Source organism: Zeugodacus cucurbitae, chromosome 4, assembly GCF_028554725.1.
Source record: "Zeugodacus cucurbitae isolate PBARC_wt_2022May chromosome 4, idZeuCucr1.2, whole genome shotgun sequence".
Taxonomy (NCBI): Eukaryota; Metazoa; Arthropoda; class Insecta; order Diptera; family Tephritidae; genus Zeugodacus; species Zeugodacus cucurbitae.
In genome coordinates, this window is record NC_071669.1 from 75,117,537 (window position 1) to 75,143,174 (window position 25,638).

The 25,638-nt window shown below is 32.9% G+C and overlaps 4 protein-coding genes across 12 annotated transcripts in view; 1 reads left to right on the forward strand and 3 right to left on the reverse strand.

Moving 5' to 3' along the window:
• The window catches only part of LOC105212996 (klarsicht protein), a 76,099-nt gene extending 62,408 nt beyond the window's left edge, over positions 1–13,691 (reverse strand). Inside the window, exons 1-3 of one of the 4 annotated variants that reach the window (XM_011185461.3) lie at positions 13,384–13,691; positions 12,834–13,247; positions 751–1,618 (exon numbers count right to left, since the gene is read on the reverse strand). In XM_011185461.3, coding sequence (XP_011183763.2) covers positions 751–1,518 — 768 coding nt within the window. In that variant the 5' untranslated portion in view covers positions 1,519–1,618; positions 12,834–13,247; positions 13,384–13,691. Of the gene's footprint in view, positions 1–750; positions 1,619–12,833 lie in introns of all 4 variants that reach the window. The other 3 variants (XM_011185462.3, XM_011185460.3, XM_011185463.3) reach the window with 3 other exon arrangements.
• Positions 13,692–13,990: 299 nt separating this feature from the next.
• On the forward strand, positions 13,991–16,119 carry LOC105212997 (protein phosphatase methylesterase 1). Its single transcript, XM_011185470.3, has 7 exons — positions 13,991–14,321; positions 14,404–14,602; positions 14,656–14,765; positions 14,831–15,142; positions 15,213–15,458; positions 15,515–15,672; positions 15,753–16,119. The coding sequence occupies exons 1-7, from the start codon at positions 14,248–14,250 to the stop codon at positions 15,902–15,904; spliced, it is 1,251 nt and encodes a 416-aa protein (XP_011183772.1). The 5' UTR covers positions 13,991–14,247; the 3' UTR covers positions 15,905–16,119.
• Positions 16,120–16,368: 249 nt separating this feature from the next.
• On the reverse strand, positions 16,369–17,683 carry LOC105212998 (UPF0193 protein EVG1 homolog). 3 transcript variants are annotated; one of them, XM_029040817.2, is made up of 4 exons: positions 17,543–17,683; positions 17,256–17,485; positions 16,761–17,135; positions 16,369–16,703 (listed from the first exon to the last, which is right to left on the reverse strand). In XM_029040817.2, exons 2-4 carry the CDS (start codon positions 17,428–17,430, stop codon positions 16,531–16,533), a joined length of 723 nt encoding a protein of 240 aa, XP_028896650.1. In that variant the 5' UTR covers positions 17,431–17,485; positions 17,543–17,683; the 3' UTR covers positions 16,369–16,530. The 3 variants fall into 3 exon arrangements, with proteins under 3 accessions (XP_028896650.1, XP_028896651.1, XP_011183773.1); XM_029040818.2 differs by lacking the exon at positions 17,543–17,683 and having other exon boundaries at positions 16,369–16,697; positions 17,256–17,536; XM_011185471.3 differs by lacking the exon at positions 17,543–17,683 and having other exon boundaries at positions 17,256–17,536.
• Positions 17,684–17,753: 70 nt separating this feature from the next.
• On the reverse strand, positions 17,754–25,491 carry LOC105212999 (protein Smaug). Of its 4 annotated transcripts, XR_003752376.2 has the most exons (8): positions 24,320–24,766; positions 23,014–23,727; positions 22,057–22,912; positions 21,291–21,993; positions 20,986–21,205; positions 20,196–20,919; positions 19,302–19,393; positions 17,754–19,050 (listed from the first exon to the last, which is right to left on the reverse strand). XR_003752376.2 is itself a non-coding variant. In XM_011185474.3 (7 exons), exons 2-7 carry the CDS (start codon positions 23,661–23,663, stop codon positions 19,352–19,354), a joined length of 3,195 nt encoding a protein of 1,064 aa, XP_011183776.1. In that variant the 5' UTR covers positions 23,664–23,727; positions 24,320–24,766; the 3' UTR covers positions 17,754–19,351. The 4 variants fall into 4 exon arrangements, 3 of the variants coding, with proteins under 3 accessions (XP_011183776.1, XP_028896649.1, XP_011183774.1); XM_011185474.3 differs by having other exon boundaries at positions 17,754–19,393; XM_029040816.2 differs by lacking the exons at positions 17,754–19,050; positions 24,320–24,766 and adding exons at positions 25,060–25,274; positions 25,336–25,491 and having other exon boundaries at positions 19,337–20,919.
• Between the last annotated feature and the right edge of the window lie 147 nt (positions 25,492–25,638).

A 25,638-nucleotide genomic window follows, 5' to 3' on the forward strand; every position in this document is an offset into this window, starting at 1 on the left:
GGAATGAAATTTGTATACAATATGGACGATGCGTACATTTCTGCATATTTAACTCCAAAGTCGTATGTTTTGAGTTATGACACTATTCATGTAAATGAGCGATATTTATTTACAAGCATATGTACGTATGCTGGGAAGAATCTATTCCGTTAATGCGTGAAGCTACTAACAAATTAACGATTGACTGTTAATTGACATAATTTCTTTAATTCGACATTCTCCGCCTAACTTCTCTCTCCAATTATTTAGTCTACGATCTCCAATTTCCAAAGATCAACAGGTGGACAGTACCCGGTTTTTAAAACGACTCGTTCTTTAAAAACCTCTCTGATGGGAGAAGTGGCGAGTGCCACTATTCGCTTAATGCCTCAATGCAATTATCTTGAAATGATTTGCTTAAGTGGTTGTCGCACAGCCATCTGTGTATTTGCGGTTATCTTCTAGCAATTCATATCATATGTGCTGGTCGGGAGAAATCTGAAAAATGTCAATTGCTAATAAAATTGAATATGTAATCAACATTACTATCTAGCGGAAATTGTGAATAGATTCCAATAAAGCAGAAGCAAACAAATAATACCGTTGGGTATATGGGGGTTAGGACAACTTATATATTGTTTTCACTAAGATTTAGCACCAAACCACACAGCTTCCTTTAATATCATTAAAAATTTTTCGCAGATTACCGAACATATTCATAAAGTATTCTAGAATAAAGAAAATTCTAATATTTTAGATATCTTTACTTACTTTTAAACTGTTGTAAGGACGTTCGACGTTAAGCTTCGCTTTAATTACGTCACGACTCTCTGCCTTCTCATCGTCCGGTGGCAGCGATGTCATTGACACTGATGCCTTCATATTGGCCGTACCGGAAGCGATGGCATTTATTGGATGTCCGGCCATATTAGGCTGACAACGATCCCCATCAGTGACGTTTCTGGTAATAATATTGATGTTCGCTTTCTTGTTACCAATATTGCGTGTTTTATTGTCTTCTCGTTTCTTAGAGTTTTTATTTCGCTTCTTTTTGATGTTGGTAACGGCCCCACCAACCCCACCCTTTTCGATGATTGGCTTGGTATCGGGTATGGCTGGTATTATAAATTCTCCTATCTTAGAGTTGAGCTGTGCATTTTCCGGATATTCATTAGTTGTAATTGCTATATTTGTTACCAATGTTTTCGGTATTGTGTTTATGGGTGTTGTCGTGCTCATCTTCGAAGCATCAGCATACACCATGGCCGCGTATTCAGTCTCTTCGTTACTGTTAACCACCGCCTCAACCGCTTTCGGCGCTACTTCGGTTAACGTCCCACCTGCTGATATGCTAATTGGTGGAGTTATTGTTTTTATTGGTGAACATTTCGATACTTGATCCCTAAAGATTTCACTAGTATCAGTACTTTGGCTTGTGCCTTCATTATTTGTATTATTGCTAGTATTTCGTATATTTAGCGTTTGTTGATAGTTATTTGGTTGCACCACGTTTACCTTCTCCCTCTTCGGCAAATCCATTTTCGTTGTTAAGTTTCCACATTAATTGACAGATAATTATCGAGTGCTAACCAGATCAGAATTTTACAAAAAAATAACAAAGTACACTCGCGATTATTATCTGAAAAGAACGAGAACATAAATATATGTACATATATATTAATAATCATAAATTATCCATAAAAGTCAATTAAAGCTTAGCTTATATTAAATATTTAAATTATTAGGTCTTATAAAATTTTTTTTACCGATGTGTGAAAATACGCTATATGCAGTGATCCATAAGCTTCTGTTGAATCAATTAGAAATCCAAACATCAATGAAAACTATGCTAAAACTATTAGAAATATACTGACGCGATCCAAGACTTGGGTTAATTTGGTCCTAGGCAAGCGTAGATACTAGGCTAAAAAGTCCAAAACCTCTATTATTCATTGAATCAAATTAAAATCCAGAACTATTACTATGATAAGGCTAAGTGTTTTTTGAAATAAACCAACTAATTGTAAAACAAACCAACTAAAATGTAAAGAAAGAAAAAAAAATGTGATATATCAAAATTGCTTCCCAATACTTCATTCCTTATAATACTTAGATTAAAACACGGTTGACTAAATTTTGAACGCATGTCCCATCATTATATAATATGCTTTTCAAATTAGTGATTCTATAAGAAACTTGTTTTGTTTCAAGGATACAGAATTAACTCAACTCATACAAATTTGTGACGTCAAAGCCCGATTCGCCAAGAAGTCGCTATCTTCTTGCGGTCGCTTCATTGAGGAAAGAACACACTTTCTATGTATCATATATTGTAGATATGCATAAAGCATAATGAACAAAAAATGTACATATATGCTATTGGAATAACAGATACATACATGCGGAAAATAACGCTTTTCTCGCCATCCAACAATCTGTGTACTTTCCTTCTAAATTTAGCCAATAACACAACACAGTTTCAATGTGAACGCAGTCCGACTAGAAAATGTCGCCAAATTGATTTTACAGAAAACTCTAACGCTCTTTTACTCAGACGCTCTTTTAGGGCTATATGAAAGCGATGAATCATCAGCGCCAGCCAGACAAGCGCAATAGTTTTGTTCAAACTGAATACCAAGACTACGCACCCCAAACAAATATGCACTGAATGAATTCGTATTCACACTCGTCGCACTCGCTATAGAATTAAGGTGCGGCCCAGTACACTGATCGAATAAGAATTAACAATTCAAAGGGAGTCGTGTGATTATCAGCGAATTTGGAATATTTGTCGTACATAGTCAAGATCGCCATTATAAACTTCGTAAGTGATCGTAATCGGATTTTTCCTCAAACTTCATTACAAATAAGTGAGATAGATGGCGCTGAAGTCGAAATAACTTTCAAATATTATTTACAATATATTCTCATAAATATAAGGGTAATAAATACATGTGACATACCTAAACTAAAATTTAATTATGTTAAATTGATAATCGTATGAAATGGCTTTCCATCGGTAAAAATATTTCAAATAGCAACAATCTGCCTACTTCAATTGTTGTATCATTTCGCATCAACTTAAATAAGAGACACATTTTAGCATTCACTCACTTTTTCTTTCCTCCAATATTGAAAAATCAATGTACTTACATATACGAGTATGTATGAACTTATTTGTGATAAAAATTTATGTTAATCGTTTGAAGAAACATACTTCATTTATTTATTCTGCTCAGCAACTGAACACAAACATTGTTTTGAGCATTCGTATTTGTGTTCGATTATATGTACAGTCAGCGGCAAATGAAAGTGTACAAAACTTGTTTCCTATATTGCTGTATTTTTATGTTTTTGCTAAGTAATACATATAAGAATTTATTATTATTATTTTTTTTTTAAGGATATTTAATACTAAGAAGTTTATAAAGAAACAAAAACAAAATTATTACAACAACAAAAGTTATGAACATAAAACTGAAAACACACCAAATTTCTGGCGTCAAAAGAAATTGTACAAATGAACAGGGAGCGATGGAAACAAAAGTTAAGTACTTTGTGTGCTTTCCATTCTCTTTAATTATGGTTGGTAAACGTCGAAGCATGGAATTGACAAGTTTTCCTGTTACTTCCAGTAAAATTGTTTGTCATTCTTCCACAATAACATCCTTATGCATGTCCCTACTGCAGATCGTCCTTTTTCTGATTTTTTTTGTCTAGGTGATCCCATAAATGCTACATGGCATGTACTTAAACTATAAAAATTATAATTCTGTAATAATTTTTTTTTTTATAAACTTGATTAGTATTAAATATTCTTTTACATTGTATCACTTAACAAAAACATAATTACGCAAGCAATATAGGAAAAAAGTTGGGTACACTTTCTTTTGACGCTGACTGTATATGTAGATAAAAACTCCTGTATGTGGTCGGGAGTCAAGTCGCAAGTTTTCGATATTTCTTGTCAGCAAGAATGATGTCATACAATAAAAACTTATAAAGTGAAGAGATTTCCTTTTAATTTAGTTGATTTTCGGTTATTCCAGATGATACCAGATTTTGAGACTTCTGCCCATAATACAATGTTAATAGTTTTTTACAATAGTTTTTAAACTAGCTTGACGTGGATTATGAAAATGTTTGAAATATAATCGAAAGAAATTATTTTTGAGAATATTGTTGAATTATGTATTATTTCTAATGGATAAAAAGATCGATTTCTTATGGATAAAAAGATCGATTTAATTTATTCAACATATTGAAATTTTCAACAACACATCCACCACCCACCGCTTTCATCGTATTCGACACTTAGTCTTGTAGGGAATTCAGGAAACCACTTATGAATGCTTGTCTCACCCAACGCAGGACCCGGATAACTTTCACCAAGTCAATTTAAATGGTCAAATTAAAGACCATCATGCTCACTTAAATATCAAAATCATTACAAATTCATTTTTTCTAAACCCCAATTAAAAAATATTAAAAGTAAATAACAAAAATAAGTACGTTAAGCCTCAATATTAGAACCCAGATTAAATGCTTTTAGCAATAGTCAGACTTCACACAGGTAAAATGCATGCAACTGTACAAAATCCCGTGGATGTAGCGTGTACAAATAACAAAACTAAATCGTGGCTTCAACCATAATTCACAGTTGTCGATGACGCCTTAAAAGCTCATGGTACATGTATATGGTCTATGTATAAAAGTATTTAGTAACAAAAGAATCACATTCAGTGAAAGCGTCCGATTACGTTAGATTTAGGATCGCATTTACGCATACTTTTGTTGTGCATGAATATGAATACACATGCATATGTAGGTATACATTTGAACAATCGCCGAGATGTGAACATAAGTAATGCTAACACCACTACTGAACATTACTTGTACTCGATTTCATTCACGAAACATTACAATACAAAACCCAGTTCGGCTAAGTGCATAGCAAAGTGAAGATCAGACCGACAACAACCGAAAGAAAAGAGAAATCTTAAAAGAATCATATAATTACAAAATACTATAAAACATATGAAAAATTGTTTTTTACAAATTCCAGCTGACCTCTGAAAATAATAACATTCTCTGTGATTTTACAATGCGATAATTAATCCAACAAAGGCATAGTTCGTTAAACGCAATAACTTTCTTAATGTTGAATTTAAGCTTTTTGATGCACACAGAAGAATCAAAGTGTATCAAGTTACTTCTATAGTTCGCGTCTCTGACCCCTAACTTCAGAACTGAACTGAATTAATAATTGCATTCGACAAATTTACTTATATTGACCAAACGACCAAACGAATTTTTCAAAAATTTTAAACCTTGCCTGAGCTATCGAACTACCTCAGCAAATAATTATTTTGTTCCAAATATATTTAAGATACTAATGGTATCGTTGCTTTGTACATCAGTCCACTATGTTACTGGACTTATCTGCTATGCGCTCAGTTCAATTGCTGTTCGTAAATGCAATACAAATAAACAGGTTGTTGTCGTCATAAGAAGCAGATGACGTTGGTATCATCTTTCAATTCAGAAAAACGTTGTACTGCCGCAAAGAAATTGTTATTTTAACAAACTTCAGTTAGTTTTTCAATAGAAGTACATATATAAAGGGATTTTTTTTATACTCTAGCAATATGCTATCCAAAGTATAATAATTTTGTTCACCTAATGGTTGTTTGTAACACTTAAAACTAAACGAGTTATACATACATACCAAGGTGATAAGATGATGAATTGAATTTCGGATGTCTGTCTGTTCATCCGTATGTTCGGAACGGATAGCTTGAATAAAAATTTAGATATTTTAATGTACACATACTCCTTGGTACCATGGGAGGGTTGGTATTGCAGATTGGCGAAATCGGCGCACATAGCTTAATTGGGTAATTGATTCCCTTAGTTCCCATATACCTAATATTAGAATTTCCAAACATCCGGTGGGCTTTCAACATATATAATAGATAAGGTGACCTTACTGTGTATATCGGTTAATATGTGAGATAGTATATTAGCAAAGCTTATCTTAAGTGAACGTATAAAATTGGATAACTTTTAACTAGGTGGAGAAAAAGAGTGAAATCGAAAAAATAGTGAAATACAACAATACAATAAATAATGATTTTCGATTTTCTTATGGACTTCTTGACTAATATATGAGTCAACGTGTGTGTTTTCTTAATAAAATTAAATAAATGAATTGAGAGAATATAAAATGTTCGTTTACACCTGAACTTGGCCTTTCCATACTTCTTTATATTTTCCTAATTTTATTATTATTGCAGAAATATTCATTTGCGTGATTGCAAATTGAATTTGTCTTTAGCTCTTTACTAGCCAGTATTGATGTAGATATGTACTTAATCATATTTAAATAATCTTATCTTCCGTTAGGTTTGTAGAAGTTCACTAAATTTATCTTATCGAGTTTTGCTTTAAGTGCCGCATTTATCAGAACTACTGTAGTCAAACTCGCAATTGTGACGATCGAATACATTTCGTTTCAACGTCGGAAGAATCAAATGAAGGCCAACGAATGAGTACCTAAAACACAAAATCAATGATATTGTCCTATGTTTTATGCTTATGAAAATATATTCAAAATTTGGTATTTTTTGTACACCTCAAAACAAAAGCCTTTGCACATACTGGTTGGAATAAAGAATGCTACCAACTAAATAATACTAGTTCCCCTTGAGCGATGCCATCCGCAATAAAAGTTTCTTAAATTTGACTTCAAGAAATTAAAATTATTCAAAGAATAGAAACGATGCCCTTGGTCTCCTTCATTGTGGCAGATTTTTCTTTAATCCTATGCTTATATCTTATATAGTATTCATTCATTTGTAACCGAATAAGTTTTTTCGATCGCATTTTCGAGAAATATTCACATTCAGTGTTGAGTAGAAAACAGTAAGGAGGGCCTAAAGTAGTGTGATTATATATTCCAGATGTTTGTAAGACTTAAAGACGTGTAAAATGTTTTCAGATGTCTGTTAGATTATATGATAAGAAATGCTGCCAATGAATTAAATATTACTGGGCGAAATGAACCGGTTGCCCTCATTTAGTTATCTTTTAATGTAATAATATAAATGGACTAACCAGTAGAATAATTACCACAATAGTGCTAGAGCAGGCATAGACTGATACCACTTATTTTCAGTACCAAATCGCTAACGATAAGCGATAAGTATTATCTTGTGTTAATAAAACCAAATTAATGGATTTCATTATATTGGGAAAATAAATTTTTGACACTTATCACATTGTGACCAAGAAAACATGCACACAATATATTTTTTCGGTTATATGTAGACAGTCGTATCAATTAATGGTTAGACATCTCTTTTCTACGGTGTCAATTCCTCAGCTGTTGATAGTCAAATCAATTCGTACTGCGGACTATTTATATACATATGTACATATATTGATATTTTATTTTCATCATAATAATATACAATGTGACTTTAAAAGATCCGTGACAATTTCTTTTGCATATAAACACGGAGCCTCTGTATATATTATTCATAGCAATTATGTCTGAACGAATAGATTATTATTAAAAATATAAGTGTTACTGTGCTTCTATGCAGAAAAGAGGTTGATAGTAATGCTGCATTTAGACAATTCCAACATCCGTTTTCAATCATCTTTCTCTCTGGCCAACTCTAACTAATATCTAACATTATATGTTGGTAATTATACGTTTATTTCTGCAAATTATATCTGTTTATTGAAAGTCAAGAGAAATAAAAAATTAACTGTACCTATAGTGATCAAGCGTAGCAAATTACAATACATAATAATACTATAAATAATAAACATGTACATAACTGTTTCACAACTATGGTTGTATTTCAAACATCGAGATTGGATCGGAGATAATGTAATGTTTCATTGTTCTACAGCACTCACTTATTATTCATTATAATATTCAATTAAACGATGAATGTTTACAAATATAAATTCATTTTTTACAAAGATATGCATTTTTAGTTTAACTTGAATACACCTTGAATGCAATATTACTAAAAGTAAAGTGCAAAATTAATGATTTTTTTAGAGTATAGAGTTTCTAAATACATATATGTACATATAAATGTACGATCCATCTCACATTTCGTGACTAGACCGTTGTTGAAGATATGTATACAACTATTTCATTTTGTTTCAGTAAAGACCTATGTTAATCTAACCGTGTATATTCTTTAAACCCAATCAAATGTCGCAGAAAATAGAAATATTATTCATATATAATGTAAACATAAGTGAAGTTTATACATATGAAGGCATGTAATGTGTCTCTTAATGACATTGATATGCATAGCTTGGCTGGGAATTAGGACACTCCCAACCAAAACTGTCGTGTTTTCGGTGTTATTTCTTGTTATGCTGCTGTCGAAAATGCTTCATTGGTCAGGAGAGTCAAACAGGTTGGTTCACTCCATGCATCTGCATGGAGTAGCCACGTCGAAGCGACGCATTCAAGTAAAATTTGTGAGCCGCCAAATCAGGTGCAATTTCCACCATAACAAGTTTCTTTTTCTGTTATATACTATTCGCAGGAACACACTTGTTGATGAGGAAAATTCGCAAAATACAGTTGCGTTAGTGGGTCACGTGTGGAATTTTATAGTTATTTGAGATTAACAAATATAAAATTTAATAAATAATATTATAATCGACAATGACGTATTATTTGAGATTAACAAATAGAAAATTTAATAAATAATAATTGACAATGATGTAAACGAAATGAGAACAAAAGTTAGATTGTATGTCATACATGGCATTAGAATCCATTTCATCGCCATTATTCCGATTATTCGAATTGAATTGTTAAAATTTTAAGTTTTTTAGTCTAACTTAGCTATACATATGTATATGTATCGGATCATAACTTCCCCTACCTCCCATATACCTTATATTAGGGTTTTCAGACATCCGGTGGGCTTTACACCGTATATATCAGTTAATAAGCGAGATATCTTACCAAAATTAAGTGAGTGGTGAAAATGAGTGAAAACGGTTTCAGGTTATTCGAGTGGACTTTATGACCAATATATGAGTCAAATTGTGTGTTATATTAATAAAATTAAATAAATAAATTGCGACAGTATAAAATATTCGATTACATCCGAATTTCATACTAGATTTACATTTTACATTTTTATACTAGATTTAAGTAGAAGCGAGAGTGGAATCAATTTTAAACGCATCCACAAATTTAGTTATAAGATTTCAAAGGCGTCAAGCCGAAGGGTAACTATCAATAATCAGTATACCTAAATAAACATAACAAGCAATCATAGGAGAATTCGTTTTGTACCACTACCATATATCGAGTGCAGATCAGTTTTTCAAAAGTCTGAATACTCAAATAAAACGTTGAGTTAACCAGACACTGCAAACCTACTATCCGGAAATAAAAAAAAGTATGTGTCAGTTAAAATGTCCTATGAAAACATTTCTTAGCAAATTTTTCACTCAATTCTTAATATGCTCTGGCAGTGTGCAAAGAAATGTAATCGAGTATTTTCAAGTCAATACCGCTAGGTTTAAGATTTAAAAGAAAAACAACACCCATAATCAGCACATCCAATACTACGTTTATGCTTCATTTCTACTCGGTTATATTCTACATGAGTAAAGCCTATAAGCATAAACGGCAAATACTCTACTCGAGGTAAATTCTGAATTGAATTAAATGGAGGGCTGCCTCGTATTATAAATATGTCCGTATTTTCCAGATAAAAGGGATGTGCGGCATAAATCGGTTGAGAAGCGTTCGGGCAGAAATGCACGAGCAAAAAACCGGTTTTCGCTACACCATCCGACAACCCACAGTGCCACGGGTGGGCCACAAAAAAACCTGTGCCAAAAAGTAACCAATAACCGGTTACTGTAGTACTACACAGTACCAGGCGTTTGCCGCAAAAATTCGGTAGTAAGTGGGGTAGGGGTTTTTAGCGAAAAATTAGCAATACGGGAACCCTGTATATGAAATTTGTCAAAACAATATACACCGGCACAAAAAATCAGCTGATTTGACGTTCAACTCAACTCTAAATCCGTTTATGCATCCGAGTTAACTCGTCTACATACGTAAAGAAAATGTGTATATTCTATCCGAGTAGATCATTTAACTCGTGGTGAAAAAGTGTTTATGCATGTGGGTTGAACTTACCCGTGTATAATATGACCGAGTAGAAATGAAGCATAAACGTAGTGCAGTCGATTGAACTTCAATACTAAAACTACACAAAGATCTCTTGAAAGAAAGGGTTTAGTAACTGTCTCTTATCGATTGTCGGTCAAAGCGATATAATTCCTATTATACTATCTACAGGTAACATAAGTACATATATAGAAATCGCAAGGAAAAAAAAACTGCGCAACATTTACACATGGTATAAAAATTCGAATAGCTCACAATAAACATCCACATAAGCATATATGTATGTATTTAGGTATATTGGTATGAAAACATGCTATATAAGAAATTCTTTCTTAAATTAGCTCTCCAACGAAAGAGATTCCATATTCCATTTTAATGTGCTTCCCTTGCGTTCACTGCATAAGTATTTTAATGTGCCGGTAAAAAAACGTATGCTAGTGTCAGACAAATATTTCTATTTTAATCACACCGAACACAAAGGAGGGATACATGGAAATCAAAGGTCTTATTTTTACATGTGCGCACATAGGAATGTAAAAATGCCACTTTAAATGGAAAAAAAATTTTAAAAGAAAAAATAGCTTAATTCCACACCAAATAGAGCTAATAGTAAGAGCTCGGATTTGATTATGCCATTCTTAAAATTCTGCATGAAACCTCAGAAAGTTTGCATAGTTTACATGTAAATATTTATACATGCATCAATTCTTATTTAATAGAAACCACTTGTACATATGTTCGTTTAAAATTTGTTTACACTTCATTTTCATATTACAAATCGGGGTCAATGATGTTGCATTGGATAAATGTGTTGCTGTTCTCATTTTAATTTTATGGCTTCTTTTATAATTCTTTCGAAGGTGGATGTTTTTAAACTATTGCCATTAGTTATGTGTAGTTTTATTAGGAGGAAAATGTAGTTAAAACATGTACACAATATGTATGTTTATATATTATAATACGTCAAAAATTAAAAACAAATGTCCGTACGCAAAAAAGAAGAAAAGTAAGGAAGGACTAAATTCGGGTTAGGTTCAAATGTCCATTAGAATTACGAAAATCATTATAAGAAGTATTGGGACCTGGGGTAATTTCCAGTCCGATTTTCTCCATTTCCGCCACCAAGCTACACTTTAAGATTAAGTAAAATATCTCAAATATTAACCGATACATGCGGAATAAATTCTACCGAAAGAGTGAAAACCATTATATTAGGTATATGATGGCTACGGAAAGTTTGACTTCATTTTGCACAGCTTTTACTTTTAAATATATAGAGATCATAGATCTAGTAGTGGACAATTTGCTCGTATATACAGATGCACGAAATATTATAATGGCCGTGGGGGCGTGGGTATTATCTGATTTCTTTCATTTTTGGGCTGTATGAAACAAATATGGTTGTATATTAAGAAGTGGCTGTATATTAAGAAGTGGCTAAATGAAACGACTATTTGGTTTATATATCTTTATTAGTTTGCGAGATATATATCAAATAAACCTATTTGGGGGGCGGGGCCACGCCCACTTCCCCAAAAAAATTACATCCAAATATGCCCCTTCATAGTGCTATCCTTTGTACCAAATTTTATTTCCATAGCTTTATTTATGGCTTAGTTATGACACTGTATGTGTTTTAGGTTTTCGACAACCGCTACAACAACAACATTACTTTGGTATATATAACCCTATATCTAACTCGTTTAGTTTTGGGTGTTACAAACAACCGTTATGTGAACAAAACTATAATACTCTCTTAGCAACTTTGTTGCGAGAGTATAAAAATTTTAAATTAGTCATATACAATTAGTTAGGGTTAATCAAGTTTTCGTATTTTCTAAAAGTGAAGTGCTATTCTCTCATATTATCGGTTTCGTTGAGGCTATGCACTGCAAATGTGCATGTTTGTCCGACTTCCTTTTGTTAAGTACTGTGTGATGGTATCATTGACGCGTCGTATCAGATGTAAATAGATTACAAGATAGTTTCTGGTTTTTAGTGGATAGACGACCTTCTCAAATTTCAACATTTTATTAGCTTCAATGTGGCACAATTCCGATTACTATGGCACCGTTGGAAAGAGGACGTCCTCCCAATTAAAAAATATATAGGGTTATACCGCAGACGCCTAGTTTTCGAGATATTCTGAAAATCAAAAAATCAAAATTTTCAACAAGCAATTTAACACACTTATATTTGAAATCACTTTTCGCTCTAAGACTTATGTGTTTCAGGGGCGAACGCAGGGGGGGCAAATTCCTCTTTTTTTCAAAATTCCTCTAGTTTTATTTAACAAAATAAATGTTTAAAAATCATATCGAGGCAAGTCTCTTATGTTGCTAACACTTGTGTTGGCTGGACCAGGGTAATTTTTTTAAACCGCGGCCGAAGGCATCCACTTCAGAAAGGAGTTCTACGCGAAAAAACTTCGAACACACCTGATTTTGGCTCGACTAATGTTATTTTTTTTAAAGCACGGTTCTACGCGAAAAAAAAACTATCAAGATATTTATAAATCCTCCTCTTGCCGATACCCCATTTATACCGATCGGAGTTGTCAAACCCCGAACGCCAAAGTAATCGGAATCGTGCGTACAATATATAAATTTATATAATCATTCATTTTTTGTAGAATATACATAGGTATGCGTGATAGTATTACCTTTAAGATGTGTTAATTCCTTTTGTTATCACATTTTGTTTTGATCCACATGATATTTTTAATTATTTACGATCAATAGTTATATCCCTATTTTTAATACCAGTAGGTGTCGTCATAGATATAGGGTTTATACACCAAATAAAATATATCCAATGTATGTAGATCATTTACATTTTATTTTTATACTGTGGACACCTGTTCCTTTAATAACATAATTTATCGCACTAAAAACACTGTTCGTTATTATATACGACTTATGTGTATAATATATTGGTTACTTTTTGTTTGCTTGGACTTTATACATATGATTCTTTTAGTGAATCGACCCTGTGTTTTAATTAATTTCGTTCACCAGTTATTCACATATTCTTAATATGTACATATATATATATATCCAGCGAATGCCAAAACCACCTTCAAATATAAAGAAAACAGTGATTTTTATACAATTGCCTGCTTGCCTAACAAGCAATTCTTAATTTCTTTCTAATTGAATTTGTCCACTTTATTTTATTCGTAACTTATTTAGCCACATTTTCGATGCACTTACATCTTAAACTTCACACACACATCCACAAAGCTCTTCATATTTTATTTCTTCATGCACTTTGGTTTCGGTACATTTTGCACCATCAACTACTTATTACTTCAGCAAGGGAATTAATTATATTACTTTATTGTATTACTCTACCAAGTATTTAAAGCAAATATGTCACAATATTGTTTTATAAAGTTTTCTTTCTTCATGACTAAATGCGAAGAACACTCTTATTATTTAATTTATTACACACAATACAAGCGAAAACGAAACACTGAAGTTTTTAAAATGCCGGACATACAAATTACAATTGGCCGAACAGAATAATGATTGCCAGTTCACGATATCATAGAGTTGCCTTACTTCGTATATCACAATATCGTTTCGTTCCGATTACTACTCGTTATTTTCCATAAGTAGTGGCTTAAATTCTTGGATTGATTTAACTTGAACCAAATTTTGAAAACTTATAACTTTTTCTTTAAAGGAGATTTACATTAAAACTGTATTTGTTATAATAAAAATTTTATAAATTTTCCTTAATTAAAAAAGAACAATATGTAATTTAGTACTAAAAATTATAAAAGAAGATTTCGTTGCAACCCTGCTGACGAAAATATTAAACGAGTAGAAGATGAAAATTCTACAAACTGGTAGAGTAAATTACGATTAATAGAATTGTATTATTTTTGTTAATTTCACTCTCTTGTATTCGGTATAAAAGTTCATAATAACTGTGAGGGAGGTAAAAGAGGTGTCATATTATACCTGCACAGAAAAAAGTAAAGCTGTTTCATTGAGTTGCAAGGAAAAATATAATAAGTACTATTCCTAGCGTATTGGGTTTGTGGGTATCGCACTGGTAAAAACTTAAAAATGTCAAATTTGCAACGCACTATTCTTAAAAATAGACTTCCGCCCACAATACCTGGTGGGAGAATTGGAAGAAGGTAAACTGTTTTCAAATTCAAAATCCTGAGTTTTTATATTCCAATGTTACTAAACGCATATAAAATTTGAAACTTGTTACAGTGACTCATTTAAAAAGTCTCGAATTCGAGATTTTAAACCGGCACTCTGGAGTGATTTCTTTACTGAAAAAGAGGACGTGGTCTTAGACGAGAATCGAACTTTCCGCATATACCGTACAAAAGCCCCACAGAAACCTGGTCCAATTCTACTCTTACTGCATGGGGGTGGATATTCTGGTCTAACATGGTCGCATTTCTGCGTAAGTTATGCCATACTAATCAAAATTTTATACTCATTGGAAATATGTTTAAGGTTGAAATCACTCGCATTATCCATTGTCAGTGTCTCGCAATTGATTTACGAGGCCATGGCGACACAAAGACAGAACTTGATGATGATCTTTCCTCAGATACTCTTGCAAAGTATATATAATTTGCAGTATGAAATATGTATATGAAAATGCAATATAATTCTCTTTACTTTGTAGAGATATAGGGGACCTGGTATTACAACTTTACCAAGGAGATATTCCTCCCATATACCTTGTCGGTCATTCTATGGGAGGCGCTATCGCTGTTCATTTTGCGCACAAAGCGATTATCCCAAGTATAATTGGAATAACTGTAATTGATGTAGTCGAAGGAACTGCTATGGAAGCTTTGGCCAGTATGCAAAGTTTTCTACGATCGCGTCCTACTCACTTTAAAAGTATTCCAAACGCTATAGAATGGTGCATTAGAAGTGGCCAAATAAGAAATGTAGAAAGCGCAAAGGTCTCAATGCCTGGACAGATTATTAAGTAGAAATTTATAACTATTTTACCTTGAACTGATACTAAATATTATAAAAACGTATACATATTTTTATAGTTGTGCAACGCAGCAGCTAGCTACTAACGAGCTACCATTGTCTGAAGATGAAATCGAGGAGAGTGCTTCAACAAGTAACTTTACACATCCTTTTAGTATTTCAGAAGATGAGGAAATTGGCAACGATAATGGAGGTGATTCCGTCACTTCAATTGCCAGTACCACACTCGGAGGTGAAAATGATAGTAGTTCAGATTCATCAGAATTTAAAAAACCATTTAGCGGACATATTGAATCTCCGAAAAAGTACATCCTACACTTCTCACTAAATAGATTGAGTACAATATTTCGATTTACTATAGGTATACTTGGCGCATTGATCTTTCAAAATCAGAAAAATACTGGGTGGGTTGGTTTACCGGTTTAAGCGAAAAATTTTTAAATTTACGTGTTCCGAAACAACTATTACTGGCCAGCATTGATGGTTTAGACAAGGCACTAACTGTTGGTCAAATGCAAGGTATGTACATATGTGTGTGTATACACGCGTTGCATATTAAGTGAGTTGGGAGAAATAAAAATATATTTTTTTTTGAACAGGTCGATTTCAAATGCAAGTGCTGGCGCGATGTGGACACGCCGTTCACGAGGATCGTCCACATGAAGTAGCGGAGGTAATAAGTGGATATCTTATACGCAATCGTTTTGCAGAAGCGGTTGGCGAATTTCACTTTCATTTGCCAGCATGTTAAATTTTTTACAGTGCCAATTAGCAGTAAATAAGATTGGTTATAAAAAAAACTTTTAATAATCAAAACCTAAATTATCAACATTACAATCAAATGCAAAGATATACATCAAAAAGTATATTTCACAGATAAGTAGAAGACACATACATGCAGAAAGTTGAAATTTAAAGCATGTACTACTAAAACTCATAACAAATAAATTATTTATTGCAGTTAAACCATATTTTTTTACTCTATTCTGCTCCTATTGTATATTTAGATAATTTGTACCTTCTCATCAGAAAAGAAACACAATTTTTAGCAAATATAAGTTTAGGTATAATTGTCACAAATATTGGGAAATAATTAAATTAACCACATATATATATTATAACAATTCACATATACTATGCATAGCTACATAAATAAGTGTTGCAAATGTAAATTTCAAGACACAATTATTTTATAAATTTTTAACCATATATCTGCACAATAATTTCCACAAAAATTCTATAAGTCAATAATTTTTTGTTTTAGGACAAGTTATTGAAACGATTGAATGAGACCATGTTTTACTGCACAAGCTAAACTCGCACTGAAACGAAATAGTGTCTGGCGCAGTTAATCGCTGTAAAACGAAAATATGCCCTTTATTCCACAAACCGAATACCACTTTTTTTAATTTGAATTTTCGTTTCCAGCGCTTTTATATGGCGAAGCCGTTCAGCAATTTGTTCACGAACCTCATTCCTAAAGCGCTTACCATCACCTAATTCTTCCATTTCAGCCAACCAGTTCGCGCGTTCATTAATTTGATCTAAAACTATACAGATAATGGAATAGCTAGAAAATACCAATCTTTTATTTGTTAGAAACTTACGTTCATCAATTATATTTTCTTCCGTAGCTTGAAAGTCCGTTCTAATTCGTGGTTTACGTTTTGCCTTCACTGATGTTTCTGCAAGCCGCATTCCCGACATTGCCTCTTGCAGAAGTTTCTTCTCTTTTTCCGTGGGCATCCGATTCGTGGGTCTCGGACGGAACGGGGGTAGCTTGTAAGCGTCACTAGCTAAAATCTGTTCAAGACTCTTTCGTTTAGCAAGATGAGCACGGTGCAGAATATCAAGCGCCCCAGCTTCGGGATCTTTTGTGTTAATAGTTGGTGGTTCAGGTTTGGGCAATGGCTCCCCATTACGTAAGTGATAGTTTATCTTTTTTCGCATCATCATCGACATTTTGGACTCAGCCATAAGAGCTAAGACAATATGATATTATTAGAATGAAATAAATATGCACTAATATTACCATATATACATACATACATATTTATCTAGAATTTTTTGGTTATAAAAATACAAATAATAAATTAGACAACCTTTCAACAAATCTGCAGTCTCTTTGCTGTACTCAATTTTAGGACTGTGAAAAAATCCTCCTTGAGGAATGCGCTCACTTGGCCACATTATAGCTTCCTTTTCCGAACTTCGAGTCCTTCCGTTATCATCTACAACGCTCCCCGAGATTTGATTCTCACAATGATTTTTTTCCATTTTTTAAGTATTCACTCACGTACAGTTTATTTAACAAATACGGATTTTTTACAAACTACAAATGGTTATAAAAATTTTAATTCCGCAAGTTGACAATTTATTGAAATCATACTTATATTTTCCGTAGCTCAAATAGTCAGCAGTATATAACCATATCTACAATCAATTTTTGAGTGGGTAAATAAACTCATCGTTTTGTTAGAGTCGATAGCTCCATGGTAACATTCAAGTTTCATGCTGTAAAGCATTTATATTTGCTATTATTTCAATCCCTGTCAAAGTTAGACAGCGATATAAGAGAAGAAAAGGAAAACTCAGAACAATTATCCAAATAGACTTTATTTATGTGGATATTAGATATTAAATCTGTTTAAATTTGTTATTGTACTACACAAAGATACAAGATTCGTATGTCGTTAGTTATTTTAATTTTTCTTATTCATCTAAAATACAGTTTCATAAATAAATAAATCATTAACATATTAACTAACATGATATACCTGATGGATTTCTTTTTACATTTTTTTCAACACAAATTGCAAATAGTTCTAAATTAATTGGAAACCTTAGCATGTGTAATCGTCTCTTGCTCTGCATTTCTTTATCGTTGGCACTTGCCTCCGAATGTCATAGGTTAAAATCCTCAACATATACTATTTTTTATTTTTATTTTTTTTTATAAAAATTACTGCATGTGTAACATGCACTCAATAAGAGGAAAAATTAAGGTATAGCCCGACTAAATCTGTCAGCTTGGGATAGAAATAAATTTGTTCTAACATATAAAAATAATTATAAAATTTTACTACAGTGCGTACTTATGGATCCAAATTTTGTTCAATACAGTGAACTCAAATCAATTGGTTCTTATGCAGAGCTGTTTCAGTTCCTATATGAAATTAACGTGTGTTAGTTTTTCAAATAAACAACATTTTTGCATTCTATTTACATAAACTATGCATGTGTAGCCAAACGAGAGTGCATTCATAAGCTCCCTCCGTGTGGCAATCTTACTCATACTCATGATTATTCTAGTTAGACATACATTTAAAAGGCAAACATATGTATGTATGTATGTAAATATATACAATTACCAATATAAATACATTTGCAATACATTAAAACAAACAAAATTGCTAAATAGATTGGCTTTACAATAAAATTATAAAAAGCAGACCAGACATTAAGAGGCATTTGTCTCTAGGAATATAAATTTTGCCTAACTTGCGCAGCATTAATTATCGTGAGGTTTTGCTCACCATTCATTGGATCATAAGGCTTATAACATTAAATATTGTAAGGACAACTCTTAAGTTACTTCATGATGTCGATATGCTTGACAAGAAGTTTACAAATATTGTCGTAGGTCTATATAATTTCAGCTTAGCAATATTACAATGTTAATCTATTGGATATCTTACATACTACAGACGTATAGCGAATATTTGCACACATACCTAGTGTTAAAATTAAAGTTCAGCTTTGCACAGTGATTACTAATAAGTCAAAATGTTCAAAATGTATCGTGTCTTCTAAAGTTTTTAATATATTTTAGTATTTCACTTTTTTCCTTGTGATTAAAATTAAATTCAGCAATTACATTCCGTACGAGAGACATGCCTGAAATTGATGAAACTCCTGTTTATTCAATTTGAATAAATGTCAACAACTGAGCGTCAATAGTGTTTATAAGCGTTTTAATCGTTTATATCTTAGTACCAGAAAGTAATTTTAGTCAGTCTCATTGTCGCGATGCATTTTTCCTAATTAGCTCTATTTTGTGTAGCAAACGTAAATTGTAATTGAAACATTTACATCATTTCAACGATCACAACGAAAACATGCTGGACCATCATATTCAAAAAACCCACCGTCGGTTTCCAGGTCCTCCATTTGATTACTTAACTTCTCAATGCACATTCTAGAATAATGTGAAATGTTCCTCGAACTTCGTAAAATTTTCCTATATCAATGAAACCATAAAGAAAACAAATGATTGCCGTCAATGAAGTTTAAAGAGCAACTAGCCAAAACATTATTTTCATACAACTACATATTTCAGTTGTTATCTTATATTCTTATATATCGAATATGCTAAATGTTAATAAAAAATATATTCTACCCCGTCCAGGTTAGTAAGAGTCGAATTGAAAGCTATAAACGAAATATCTACAACAAATATCAAGTTTCAACAGAAATGCAACAATGTACAATTTTATCTACGATTGCATATATGTATAATATTACTAAATAAAGTACTCTTCGAACTAGAACAAAATCTAACAACTTCAGTTAATAGCTTGCTCGGTCATTTGCAAGCATAGCGTTTCCAATTGATCTAAACTATTAATGTCGTTCATGGCTACTGCAGCGGAGTCAGACGATGGCGTTTTCATATTCACCTTATCCACAGTTTGCACATTAATATTAGATAATGGGTTTGTTGTTACGGGTACTAAGGGAACCTTTTTGTTACCGCTGTGAACTTCATTAAATGAAGTCGACATATTGCTACAATTTTTGACATTTGTTACACCACAACTACAAGTATTGCTACTGTTTGTATTCACATCACACAAACAATTTAACATGTTGTTATTTCGGCAGCTATTGCCAACAGCGGCTGCTGCAGCGGCAAGTAGCTGCAACTCTTGCTGTTGCTGTTGGCATAGCAAGTTATTATTTAACATACTAGTGTTATTGTTTAACAAATTTGGCTGTTGGGGACCAATTACACCACTAACACCAATTTCTTCACTACTAACCATTATCACTGCTGCCATTGTCTTTTGTGATTGCTGCGTCTGTTGTTGAAGTTGCGATTGCGATAAGCTTTGTGGTTGCTGTGAAGGATCGGACTTCCCGTTTACATTCCCCAGACTTGTAGTAAATGTCGAAGTTAAATTGACATTACCACTGTTTTGGTTACTAATAGCTGTAGTCATACTGGTTCGACGCAAGTTACCATCATTAGATGGTGGACCTGCGGGTACAATTCCTTGACCAGGTTTAAAAATCATTTTTTGGGGTTGTTGAGGACCCCCCGACACTAATATTAAATTGTTCAGAGACCTTCGATGTTGCTGTTGCTGCTGCTGATGCTGATGCGGAGGCAATGATGGAAAATGGCTAAGCTGGGGTATAGTATTTTGCTCCTGCTGTTTTTGTGATAATTGTGAATGATGACTATGATGTAGTTGCTTGGCCTGCTGTTGTTGGTTATTCATGAAGTTTGGATATGATGAACTTTTATACTGGTGCTGTGAGCTACCGTTATTTCCATTGTTACTGCTGCCTGCACTTCCGCTCATAATATGAGTAAATTTTTCATAGTCGCCCAGTTGTACCTGACTGCCATGGTGGTGGTGTTGCTGATTTTGAGATATACCACTAACAGAGAAGTTAAGCATATCATTCGAATTTTTTCTATGGTTAATGCGGTCATTACTTCCGTTCTTTATATCACATTTTCGAGATTTACCACTCCATCTAAATGGAAATAGGAAAACATAAATAGTACATGTGTTAATTTTAAAGAATTCAATGAGTACTTGCCTAGATTTATTTAAATTTCCGGAGCTTCCATTTTTTAAATGATGTGCCTTGTGACCAATAGATATTTTATATTTTGAAAGTTTAAATTTCAGCTCTTTCAGTTGATTTGAATGGTTTACAAAAGCCTCGTTATGTATAGAACGATCAAGCACCCACATTAAAACATTGATATTTTCTTCATCTTGAGGGGCGTTAGTATCACGTTGCACCATCGCACCAACTGTAACACAATACAATACAACATGTTGGAAACAATTTCGGAACATAATATAATAATTAAATTTATAATTCTATTAACGACGTACCTATATCCAAAACTTTTAAAAATCTATGAGCAACATTGTCTTCATTTGGCCCGCTATCAGCTGCTGCAATAGGTTTCATTGGCGAAAGTACCATGCTTGCTAAATCCTCAACAACATTCTGTATTTTTATTTGACCATTCACCAAATCATGCTCCAATCTGTTCAAGTGATTATTGCGATCTTTCAGTTTTTCTATACATATTGCTAACTTGTGCGATGCACCTTTGGTTACTCCCAAGCCTTGCAAATATTCTTCAGTGATACAGAGCATATCTTCATATGTCATATTTTTGAATAGATCTATGTACTTATGTAAACGCAAAGATTTCAACCACAGACCAATATTTGACATACCTACATTTTGACTTTGAAATTTTATATAACCTGGTTTAAAATCATCCAAACGCGTATCCGAATCACTATTAGCTAAGCCGCTGCGCTGATGTTCTATTGACAGCGAGAAGCTCCGCGGCTTATTTGCAAATTGCGCCAGGTTTTCATTTGAATTTGAGCAATTATCATTGACTGTAATCACTGAGGAATTTGAAGATGAGGACGAAGTGGATATAGTTTGTGTTGTAAGACTATTAGATCGTCGAGTCTTTAAAGCAGTCAACTTTCCATCCAAACTCCAACGAGTCATATCCGTTTGCTCATAATTACTCATCGGCATTGAGGTGTAAGCCATTTGCGGCTGTAGCGACTAAATAAATAAAATTAATCAAACTGAACAACTTTAAACAAACAAAATATAAAAGTATAGTACCTTTGGATTTATATCATTATTAATGGAAGCTGAAGATTCATCTAAACATTGTCCATCAACATTAATAGTTATATGCGGCTCAAAGTCTATGATTTCTGTGCCATTTTTTGAAAACGATGTATCATGCTCGTCGTTGTTGGAATTACTAGAAGTGCTATTCTCGCACACATTGCCCTCATTATGACCACTGCTACCCAATATGTTTATAATTGGGTTGTTGTTGTTGCTAAATAGGCCAGACATGACAGTGTTAGTATTTGTGGCAGCTGCTGCAGCTACACCATTCACTAATGATGATTCCTCCACATGTGCATCAACACCTATTGTCGCAATATTTAAAGACAAACCCAATTTGTTTTGACTAGATCCTAATTCGTTTAGATTAATACCATTGAAATTATCACAGAGTTGATCAGTAATGCTACTGTTCCGTCGATTTGTACAACTACTGCCGCTACTACTCGAACTTAATTCACTCAAATTACTTATGCCACTGTTAGTAAATCCGCTGTCATTCCGCATGAAGCTGGACCAGTCAGGTAGAGAATTTGGTTGTGAAAGTGGATTTTGTTGAACATTACTGTGATGCTTGCTTGGAGGAGCAATTGTTTGCCAATCAACATTTCGACTTTTTGCATATGGTGAAATTCCTATCCCTGGAGCAAAACTCCCAGAAGATGACATGGAATTATTGGAAATTGATGATGATGTAAGTGATGACACTGATGAAATTGACGCATCCGAGCTGACACCTAAACTTTGATTTATGCTGCTACTATTTCTGTTTTTTGGTTCCACCAACTTATCTGTAGCCATAAGATGATCCTCCAAGTGTCGCAGCCAAACATTTAATGATCTAATGAACATAAAATAAAAAAAAAATATTTAGCAAAATACATTTAATTTTCAGTTCTTTTAGATTGGTGAAGTATTAATATTGTAGTATGTAAATATTACCTTCGATCTTCGTTGCTTATAGCAGGATGAATAAGCATGTACGAGAATATTTGCTGAACCAACTCTGTGGGCACACGCTGATGCATGGTATCCCGCACTGTTGATGGAATTAGAGCCAAATAAATTAACTTGGCGTCATCGTTTCCAGGTTTTAAGAGCGGTAACATGTTCAAAACCTCTACCAATATCTCCTTCTTTTTTTCGTACAATTTACGTTCATCGCAATTTGTAATTTGAAAATCGGACCCATAACACGGAATGGTGTCCTTGTCTAATGAACCCGAAGTCAGAGCATCAACTGCGTCGTTCAAATGCAACGTCTTATAGGCGTTTAATAGTTTTTTCAAATACGAAGGATTATTCGCATTCATGTCAAATAGAACGCTACTGAGATTAGTTTCTGATCCTAAACTTTGTGTCAGAGCATGATCAATAGAGTATTGTAAGAACTTTAAATTAGGATATCTAAGACGCTTTAGTAGAGCGTACATAACTACGGTTCGTTCGCAATTATTCCAGCTTTCAAAAAAGCTCGTGACTGTTGTAACCTGCTCACCAAATGTGATGGGACTATTTCTACTATAGTCATTCCGTTCATTTGCACCAAACATTTTTCTATTTCCAAACTTTTCTGTACTGATATATTTCATGGTGGCTTTTTGATATTCAAATATTCCTTTTTGATGTATTGTATTTGAAATCTGCTGCAAATTTCTAAATGGATAACAAATTGTGATTAAATTTTGACTCAAATATAATATAATATTATAAATCAACAATTCTTTGATTACTCTTACAAAATTTATAAAGAAACACCACTTGCAAGGTATTATATTTACATAAATACGTATGTACATTTTCCCTAAAGGATATTTGGAGGGAAGTTTAGCTTATGCGGAATAGGTCGAATGTAGAAATAGTTTGTTAATATTTTAAATCTTTGTGATGAACTCTTCAAACGTTTTATACTAACTTTCGACGGGAACATTGTATAAATGATTTTTGTGAATTTAAATCAATTTGGCCTTTTTTAATTTTATATGGTGTAAATATCTGTAGAATTTTTTAAATACGATTGTATTTTGATTCAAAAAATATTTAGACAGTTGATAAAGCATTAGCATAGCAGCGAAGCATGTATTCCAAATTTCTTAATTATAAAAAGTATTAAAAGTTTAACGTAGTTAAGCAACAGCAATATATGTTTTGATATTAATATAAAAATTATCTCAGAGATAAACTACGATAAAAGAACAATGTGGAAGTATGAATTCAGGATTTAGTAACCAAATTTCTATATACTTACATAATTTAATGGCAATGATGTATATTGATCTACGTTATTAAAATAATTAATTTCGCTCGGAAATTAAAGTCATGTAATATTAGTTTCGAAAGTAGTGATGACTTTCTTCTATGTCACTAGTCACGACAGTCTACCAATTTGATTCTTTGCCCGCAAATTATGTTGTTTACACGACTATTTGGCAAATTATATTAACACATATACTAACAATATTTGCATTTTCTATCATTTGATTATCACTTAACATACGGAATATTGCGAACAATCTACATTTAATACAAAATCAACAGTAATCATTTAAAATCATACAAAATTTTGCATCTTCTGATTTTAATTTTTTCCAACTTTTAAATGATATTGCGCAATTATAACTAAGGTCTTTTTGGAATCGACATTAGTGTACGGTACTTTTGAAACAACTAATTACCAAAAATGTTCTAAAATGGATTCTTTAATGTGCAGGTACTTAAAGCTAATTCCATGCTTCCAATACGACGTTGACTTCAGCGTCGTAGCATTTTGTCCATCATAACTTTTGTGCGGATAATCAGTTACCGTTAACTTTTATCTATTATAAATTACAGTGTTTCCGAGGGGAATACTATCATGCGACAAAACGCAATACAAATGAGAGCCGCGCGCGCAGCCAACTCTACTTTAATCCATGCTAAATAATTCTGTTGTTGGGGTTAACGCACAATTGACTCAACCTATTCATTTTGCTTTATCCTTTCACTTACCTCTGTCGTTGTTGTTTGCTTTAGAAATTTGCGATCCAATTCCGCATCTCCAGAGATTTGACAAGTTTCCTTATGGTTTAATTAAGAAAAATTATCTTTCTTTACGTTATGACTTAATACTTCTTTGTTAAATTAAAATTTCAGCACAAAACGCATTCGGAGAAAACCTTGAATTTCATCGTGTTTTCTTTGCAATGTATTCCGTTTAATCCGCCCTGTGGTCAAATAGGCAACATGTCTTTTGCATTTCAAAATAAAACTTTAATAAATCATTACCGCTAGAAACGAATGTCTAGATAATTCGTTTCACTCCTGATTTTTCACAATTTTGTACCTGATGTTTAACAATATTCAACATATTTTATATTTTCAAGTTACAAAATTATAGCTAAACCAATGAATTTTTTCATTTGCACTCGTAGAAAGTTCAACAAAGAGACATCTACTAATTTGACATAAGTTCGCGTACTTAAGCAGAGTTGCATTCTACCAGTGTTGATATACTATGGCAATTTTGCTGTACCTACATATACCTAGAATTAATTGTGCGAAAAACTACCTAACCTAATTTGATTTCGC